The following is a 9,796-nucleotide window of genomic DNA, read 5'->3' as shown; positions in this document are numbered from 1 at the left end:
GGAGCTGCAATAGTAGAGAAACTCTGAACAAATCGTCGATAATAGCCTGCCAATCCCACAAAACTCCTAATCTCAATAGGTGAAGTAGGTCGCGTCCAGCCTCTAACTGCCTCAATCTTGGACGGATCTACTCTAATACCCTCCTTAGACACCACATGTCCTAAGAATGCCACAGAAGTAAGCCAGAACTCACACTTTGAGAACTTGGCATACAACTTCTCTTCTCTCAACCTCTGAAGTACAATCCTCAAGTGTCGGACATGGTCCTCCTTAGTCTTGGAGTAAACCAAGATGTCATCGATGAAAAAAATCACAAAAGAATCAAGGTATGGTCGAAACACCCCATTCATCAACTCCATGAATGCCGCAGGGGCATTAGTCAATTCGAAGGACATCACTAGGAACTCATAATGCCCATAACGGGTCCGAAAGGCTGTCTTAGGGATATCTGATGCCCTAATCTTCAACTGATGATACCCAGACCTCAAATCAATCTTAGAGAACAATGATGCTCCCTGTAACTGATCAAATAAGTCATCAATACGCGGAAGAGGATACTTATTCTTCACTGTTACCTGTTCAACTGTCTGTAATCAATACACATTCTCATAGTCCCATCCTTCTTCTTCACAGACAAAACAATAATAATAATGATAATAATAATAATAACAACAATAAAAATGATAATAATAATAATAATAGTAATAATAAAATAATAATAATAATAACAATAATAATAACAATAATAAAAATAATAATTATATTAATAATAAAATGATAATAATAATAATTATAATAATAGTAATAATATTAATAAAAATAATCATAATAATAATAATAATAATAATGATAACAATAATAATAATGATAATAATAAAATAATAATAATAATAACAATAACAACAATAATTATAATTATAATATTTATAATAATGATAATAATAATAATAATAATAATAATAATAATAATAATAATGATAATAATAATAATAATAGAATAATAATAATATTAATAATAACAATAACAGTAATAATAATAATAATAATAATAATCATGATAACAATAATAATACTAATAATAATAATTATTATTATTATTATAATGATAATAATAATTATTATAATAAAAATAATAATAATAAACTCATCCTCTCCAAATGCTCTCGGCGCAGGTTAACTAACGTGCGCAGTGAAGGTGGAAAATGGAGAGAGGAAGAGGTCGAGGTCGAGGACAAGGACGCAAAACAACAATATTGACAGTTGGAAGCTCAGTGGGAGCTCGAGTGGAAGCAAATGAGGAGAATCAGCGAGAATAAGCTCCAACTGAGGAAGGGAGCTATGAAGCTGGGCTTTCTGTGACTTCTAAAACTACAAGAAATCTGAACGTAAACTATTCAAGGGAGGAAGATGAAGATCATAGTAACTCAGATCTAGATCAAATGAGAACAAGATGGTAGGTAATGAAATAGTAACTGATAGTAAGGGAGAAGTAGAAGAGGAGAAGAGTAAGGAACCTTGGGTTAACATGTTTAAAAATAATCGAATAGCTAACAATGGAATGAACTTGACGTACTATCCTCCACAAATAGTGAATGGGCAAACTATGGTGCAAGTAGAAGGTACTGAAGTACAGATTGAAGAAGAAAAGTGGAAATATGCTCTAATAGCATATGTAATTGGTGAATGTCCTGGATTTAATACTATGAATAGGTATATAATGATGAACTGGGTCAAAGGGGAGAAACCTGAGGTATTTCTTCATGATGAAGGATACTACATAATCAAGTTTAAGAGCTTGAATGATATGAATGAAGTGCTGTATTCAGGGCCATATACGATTAGTAATAGGCCTATTATATTGAAGCAATGGAGTGCTGAGTTTGAATTTGGGAAGGAGTTCTTAACTGAAATACCTCTATGGGCAAACTTTCCAAAGTTGCCTTTAAACTATTGGGGAGCTGGATCTCTGAGTCGCATAGCTAGTGCAATAGGTGTGCCTCTATTTGCTGATGACTGTACCACTAAACAGACTAGAATTTCCTATGCTAGAATGTTGATTGAGGTTAATGTTACTAAACCTGTGCCAGAGAAGATAGCAGTCAAGGATCCAAATGGTAGAACATTTATGCAAGATGTTGTGATGGAATGGAAGCCATTATACTGTGATAAATGCCAGAGGATTGGACATCAATGTCAAGATACAACAAAGGAGGATCATCCAAAAAAGAGAAGGCCCTGGAAAAAAGTTACACAGGCTTGGCAATACAAAGGGCCTAATGAACAACAGGAGAAGATAGGGGAACAGAGAAAGGGGGAAGATACCAAGGAAGATGAACTTGTTTCTGTAGAAGAGGAGGAGAATGAGCTAAGAAATGATCAGGTAATCCATACGCTTGAAATAAGCTTAAGGCCGAATACTGGGAGTACTCAGCTGGAGTTTAGCCTGTCAAACTTTCCAATGTTATCAGCTATACCTATAAGGAATGGTTTTGAGAGTCTTATGAATAGTAAGTTGGTGTCACTGCCTGTAAATAGGGGGGAACTTCAAAATCTTGTTAATGCAGTGGAGCTTTTTGAATGTTAGAGGCATGAATAAGAGATATAAGCAGAAGGAAATAAAGAAGTTTTTGCAGAATAATAAAGTTTCTTTGGCTGGCTTAATTGAAACTAGAGTGAAAGAGAACAATACTAGTGCAACAATTAATAGTATAGCTACAGGGTGGAAGTGTTTCAATAACTACAAAGATGCTGTAAATGAGAGAATATGGATTATATGGGATGATAGCTGGTATGATGTTAAGATGATTGCAAGTTCAGCTCAGATGATACATTGTTATATACAAGAAAGAAGCAAAGGGTATCAATTCAACCTCACAATAGTGTATGGGTTTAATACCATAGAGTAGAGGAAGAGTATGTGGGATGATATGAACAAGATGGGCCAAAGTGTTATACTTCCTTGGCTTATTGCTGGAGACTTTAATGCTATTATGTCCCCCAAAGATAGGTTAGCTGGAGCTCCTGTCAATGAAAATGAGATAAAAGATTTTTCGAACTGTGTCAAGGTTATGGGAATTAATGAGTTGCAATGGAAAGGTAATTACTATACATGGAACAACAAGCACAGTGGCAATGCAAGAATCTCAAGCAGGATTGATAGAGTATTTGGGAATGATGCATGGATGGATAAATGGGGGCATGTCATATTAGAATATGGTAATCCAGGGGTTTCAGATCACAGTCCAATGCAGTTGATGCTTCATCAAGGATATCAGCAAGTGAGAGTAAATTTTAAGTTTTTTAATGTATGGATTGAACATGAATCCTTCTTGGATCTAGTGGAGACAGTTCGGAAGAAGGAGAAAGGAAAGGACTCAATGAACATGGTATGGAATAAACTGAAGGCCCTCCAAAATGTCCTAAAACAGTTGAATAATAGTGAGTTCAAATTCATTAGCAAGCAGATTGAGGATGCTAGAACTGAACTTGCAGAAGTGCAAAACCAGCCTGGTAATCAAGCCAAAGATGAGTTAGTTGGTAAAGAAAAAGAACTCCTAACAAAACTTGAAAAATGGTCTATGTTAGAAGAAAATGCAATCAGGCAAAACGCAAGAGCAAAATGGATTAAGCTAGGAGATGCAAACAACAAATATTTTAGCTCAGTGATAAAGGAGAGAAATAATAAGATGTCCATCAGAAGTCTGATGTCATTAGATGGATGAATGCTACATGAACCTCAAGAGATTCAAAATGAGTTTGTCTTATTTTATAGAAGTTTAATGGGCACAGCAGCAGATAGGCTACCAGCTATAAATACTCAGGTGATGAAAAGAGGACCTGTTCTATCAAGGCAACACAGAATCCAACTTTGTGCAACAATAACTGATCAAGAGATAGTTGAAGCTTCGAAGTCTATAGGGAGTGATAAGGCTCCAGGTATTGATGGATATAATGCACTATTCTTTAAACATACATGGAAGATCATTGAACATGATGTTGTTGATGCTGTTAAAAGTTTCTTCAATACAGGATACCTTTTTAAGTCATTTAACTGTACACTTGTTTCACTGATTCCTAAGTTTCAGAGTCCAAAGAATGTGAAAGAATTCAAACCCATTGCTTGTTGCACTGTGATGTATAAAATCATCTCAAAGGTGATTACTCAAAGAATGCATGAAGTCATCCATACTATTATCAGTGATAGTCAAGCAGGGTTCATCCCAGGGAGAAAAATTGGAGATAACATTATCTTAGCTCATGAGTTGGTTAAGGCTTACACAAGGAAGAATGTTTCTCCTATGAGTATGCTAAAAATTGACTTGCAAAAAGCTTATGATTCTGTAGAATGGCCTTTCCTAGAGCAAGTAATGGAGGGATTGGGTTTTCCTAACTTATTTACTCAATGGGTAATGAAGTGTGTTAAAATAGTGAACTACACTATTGTTGTTAATGGTCAGAATACTCAAAGGTTTGATGCAGCAAAAGGGCTTAGACAAGGGGATCCAATGTCACCTTTTCTCTTTACTATAGCAATGGAGTATCTCAGCAGATTGCTCAAAGGTCTCAAAGAAGAGAAGAACTTCAAATATCATCCCAAATGTGCAAATTTGGATGTGACTCATTTGTGTTTTGCAGATGATCTGCTGCTGTTTTCAAGAGGTGATCTAAATTCTATTAAGGAACTTCATAAATGTTTTACTGAGTTTTCCCAGGCATCAGGGTTGCAAGCTAACCTTAATAAGAGCTCAATTTACTGTGGTGGAGTACAGAAGGAAGTAAGACAACAAATTGTCCAACAACTTGGATACACAATAGAAGAACTTCCTTTCAAATACTTAGGGGTTCCATTGTCATCAAAGAAGCTGAATACAATCCAATGGTATCCACTTATAGATAAAATCATGGCAAGAATCAACTCTTGGACAACAAAAAAGTTGTCTTATGCAGGAAGAGCTCAACTAGTCAAGACTGTGTTGTTTGGAGTTCAAGCATACTGGGCACAACTGTTTATTATACCTGCAAAGATTATCAAGTTGATAGAAGGATTATGCAGAAGTTAGTTATGGTCAGGGGTGGGATATGTAACAAAGAAGGCTCTAATAGCTTGGGATAAAGTGTGCAGTCCTAAATATGAAGGAGGTTTAGGCCTGATCAACCTGAAAACTTGGAACAGGTCAGTGATAGCTAAACTATGTTGGGATTTAGCAAACGAAGAAGATAAGCTGTGGATTAAATGGATTCATGCATACTATATAAAAGGACAGAGGGAATGGAAGATAAGCAATAATGCAAGTTGGATGGTTCAGAAAATAATGAGTGCAAAAGTTACAATTGATCAAGTTCAACAATAGCAAAACAAAGGAAGAGGTATACTGAGGCATATGTACTATCACATGACAAGAAGACAACCAAAGCCAGCATGGACATGCTTCATATATAGCAATGCAGCAAGACCAAAAGCCTATAACATAATGTGGATGATGATGAACCAAAAACTATCAACTGTGGATAGATTAACTAGATGGGGGCTTGAAGTAGATAAAACATGTGTGTTATGTAAGAATGCAGATGAAACTACAGAACACCTGTTTCTACAATGTCAGTTTGCAAGGAAGCTATGGGAGAGGGTACTGAGAATGGTAGAGCATCAAGGCACTGTTCCAGTGGTCTGGGAGCAATTTCAACAATGGTGTGTCTAGAATGGGAAGGGGAAGAGATCCACAGCACAAATGTTCAAGACAGTGATTACAGAAGGCATATATGGCTTATGGATAGAGAGGAACAATAGAATTTTTGAGAAAAAACCAGAAAAGAGGAGAGTATAGTAAAAGATGATTATTATTATCACCATCATTATTATTATTATTATCACTATTATTACTATTATTATTGTTCTTATTATTATTATTATTATTATTATTATTATCATCATCATTATCATTATTATTATTTTTACAATTATTATTATTGTTTTTATTGTTATTATTATTATTATTATTATCATCATCATTATTTTATTATTATCATCATTATTATTATTAGCACTATTATTATTATTATTATTATTATTATTATGATTATTATTATTATTATTAATGTTATTACTATTATTATAATTATTATTATTATCATTATTATTATTAATATAATAATTATTACTATTGTTATTATTATTTTTTTATTATTATTATTATTATTATTATCATTATCATTATTATTATTATTATTATTATTATTATTTTTACTATTATTATTATTATTATTATCATTAAAATGATTATTTTTATTATTATTATTATTGTCATAATTATTATCATAATTATTATTATCATCATTATTATTATTAATATAATTATTATTACTATTATTATTATTATTATTATTATTAATTTTTTTTATTATTATTATTATTATCATTTTTATAGTTATTGTTATTATTATTATTATTATTATTGTTGTTGTTGTTGTTGTTGTTGAAGGAATATTGATTGAAGGAATATTGATTGTATTGAAGTGTTAACCTAATAAGGGAATACATGGGAGATATATATAGGAGATATAGGGAGGAGTACTAATCATAATAGGACTAGGATTAAGGAGTACTAATCCTAATAGGACTAGGATTAGTACACAGTAAATACTAATATTATTTAATACTATTATTTAATACTATCTGTTATTATCCCCCCTCAAGCTGAGCTGAGCGGAAGCGAACGGAAGCTTGGAACTGAGGTAATCGTGCTGTCGGCTCGGGAGAGGCTTGGTGAGGATATCAGCCGGTTGTTCTTCAATGGGTACATACTGCACAGTCATGGTGTCGGCCTGAACTTCATCGCGAACAAAGAGACAATCAGTATCAACATGCTTCATTCTGGTGTGTAGGACGGAATTCTTGGCCACACAGATGGTTGATTTGTTGTCACAATAGAGAGCAGGAACAATGTGAGTGGCGCGGAGTTCGCAAAGAATATATGTGACCCACATGGTCTCAGCAGCGAGAAGAGCAAGGGCGCGGTATTCAGCTCCAGTCTAGGACCGAGAGACCTTGGGTTGTTTTTTTGTACACCAGAAAATCAGGTTCGGCCCCAAAAAAACGAGAAACCCCGATGTAGATTTTCTATTATTTTTATAATTCACCCAATCTGAATCTGAGAAACCTCAAAGCTCCAAGTCCCCGGGTCGAATGAGTAAACCACGACCAAAAGTGCTAAAAATGTACCTGAGAATGCGTTTTAGAAAATGGTAATCATGTTTACTTGGTTGATGCATGCGCTGAGCAACTCGGTTGACAGCAAACTGGATGTCAGGAAGGGTAATGGCCAGATACTGTAAAGCCCCAATTAGGCTGCGGAAGTGGGTGATATCGGCAAAGGGGGTGTCGGCTCCATTCGTAGACGAAGAGACTGCCATCGGTGTTGGTTGACTGGTGCATTTTTCCAGTCCAACTTTCTGCAACAGATCTCGAGCATATTTTGAATGATGAAGAACCAAGCCGTTGTTTGTCCGAGAAACCTCCATTCCCAGAAAATAATGTAACGGGCCAAGGTCCTTCATTTTGAATGTAGTATGCATAGCTCGAGTGACATCCTGAATGAGAGCTGCGGTAGAGCCTGTAATAATGATATCATCTACATAGACAAGAAAAATGACTGTACCGTGTGCTGAATGTCGAGTAAACAGACTCGTGTCGTGTACGCAACACGTGAAACTGAGTCCCTGGAGGAACGTTTTTAGACGTGTGTACCAAGCATGGGGGGCTTGCTTGAGCCCATACAGAGACTTCTGGAGTTTGCAAACATGTTGAGGGAAGGGGGGATCAACATAGCCCGGTGGTTGCGTCATGTAGATAGTTTCATCAAGCATACCATGAAGAAAAGCATTGGAAACATCCAACTGATTGATGAGCCAATTGTTGCGCACGACAAGTGATAGTACCAGGCGAATGGTTTCCTGCCGAATAACAGGACTGAATGTCTCGGAGTAATCAAGCCCATACTCCTGATTGTAGCCTTTAGCAACCAAACGAGCCTTGTACCTAAAAAAACTGCCATCCGCATTGTATTTAATTTTGTACACCCATTTACAACCCACTGGGTGCCGCCCATGGGGCTTAGGTACAAGAACCCAAGTTTTCTTATCAGTCAAAGCCTTAAACTCGTCATCCATAGCATGACGCCAATAAGCATTTTTTGAGGCAACAGAGTAGGTTGTTGGTTCACTATCGGGAAGGGGTGTATTTGGTAGTATGGTAGCCTGAAAGGTTTTGGATTTAAAGATACCGGCTTTGCCACGGGTTAACATGGGATGAGTATTGGGGGGTGGCACGGGCGGTGGTGATTCGGGGGTGGCCGGGAAGGACCCTAAACGGATCGGGCTGGAGATGTTGTGGGTATGGGGTGGTTCGGGTTGGTTGTGGGTATGGGTGGTGGTTGCGGGTGTATTGTGGGTGACGGTCGAAGGGGTGATGAGGGGTGGTTGGGTAGTGGGTGGAGGTGTGGGGGAAGGTGGTGAGGGACCCTGTGAGTATGTTGGAAAAAGGGGAAGGACGCCAATGAATGATGTATTTGTGGAGGAGGAAATAGACTCATAGGGAAACTCATTTTCGACAAATTTGACATGACGAGATATGTAGACTTTATGAGTTTGTGGGTCAAGACAGCGATAACCCTTGGAGGTAGGATGATAGCCCAAAAAATACAAGGACAGGATCGGGGTTGTAATTTGTGAGTAATATGAGGGCGTAGCCAAGGGTAGGCAAGACACCCAAACACGCGGAGGTTGGTATAATTGGGAAGTTCTTGGTAAAGGAGTTGATAGGGTGATTTGTTGGAGAGAGTGTGACTGGGCATTCTGTTAATGAGGTAGTTTGCGGTGGCTAGAGCTTCTACCCAAAAGGAGACAGGGAGATGAGATTTATGTAGAAGAGTAACCACCGTTTCAATGAGATGGTGATGCTTACGCTCAACCACCCCATTCTGTTCGGGAGTGTATGGACAGGAGGTTTGATGTATAATTCCCAGGGATTACAGAAACTGGCCAAAGATGTTATTGACATATTCCTTTCCATTGTCACTTTGAAAAAGTTTAACATGAGAATTGAATTGTGTTTTGACCATTTTTTCAAAAGTGACAAAGGTGGTGTATGCCTGTGATTTGTGTTTTAGTGGGTACAACCAAGTGTATTTTGTAAAATCATCCACAAAACAAATATAATAGCGAAAACCAGCAAATGAAGGAACAGCAGTAGGATCCCATAGGTCAGAATGAATAAGTTGATAAGGTGCAGTTGTACGCTTCTCAGATAAAGTAAAAGGTAATTTATGAGATTTAGCAATTGAACAGGAGTCACAATTGTTTACATGAATGAAAGAAAAACCTAATTGAGACATTAAAGAATTTATTATTTCAGTAGACAGGTGACCCAGACGACTGTGCCACAACAGACTGTGGCCATCAGCCGAAAGAGCCACCAGACCCACAGGAACCCTTTCTGAAACTGGGTGGGCAGACGAACTTGTTCCAGGAAGAACGTACAGACCATGATCACAGGGGCCCTGAAAAATCACCCTTTTGGTATTATTGTCTAGGATCTGAAAATCATTAGAGGTGAACAAGAGTGAGCAATTATTGTCTTTTGTGAATTGGTGAACTGAAAGGAGATTGGATTTAATAGAAGGGACGTGGGTAAGGTTACCTAGGTGAAAGATGGCGGTGGGGCTTTTAATGGTACCCGTGCCAGTGTGAGAAATATTAAGGGACTCACCATTGCCAACAGTAATACCATTGGAGCCATGAT

At 36.8% G+C, this 9,796-nt stretch overlaps 1 protein-coding gene across 1 annotated transcript; it reads left to right on the top strand.

Moving 5' to 3' along the window:
* The first annotated feature begins 2,936 nt into the window (after nucleotides 1–2,936).
* On the top strand, nucleotides 2,937–3,722 carry LOC138337454 (uncharacterized). Its single transcript, XM_069287365.1, has one exon. It carries the CDS (start codon nucleotides 2,937–2,939, stop codon nucleotides 3,720–3,722), a length of 786 nt encoding a protein of 261 aa, XP_069143466.1.
* The last annotated feature ends 6,074 nt before the right edge of the window (nucleotides 3,723–9,796 follow it).

Source organism: Solanum lycopersicum, chromosome 7 (genome assembly GCF_036512215.1).
Source record: "Solanum lycopersicum chromosome 7, SLM_r2.1".
NCBI classification, from domain to species: domain Eukaryota; kingdom Viridiplantae; phylum Streptophyta; class Magnoliopsida; order Solanales; family Solanaceae; genus Solanum; species Solanum lycopersicum.
The sequence above is the reverse complement of the archived record's forward strand: the minus strand, read 5'-3'. Positions and strand labels throughout refer to the sequence as shown.

Coding starts and splice junctions, on each gene's coding strand:
- LOC138337454 (XM_069287365.1), top strand. CDS start 2,937: ATGGGCCAAAGTGTTATACTTCCTTGGCTTATTGCTGGAGACTTTAAT.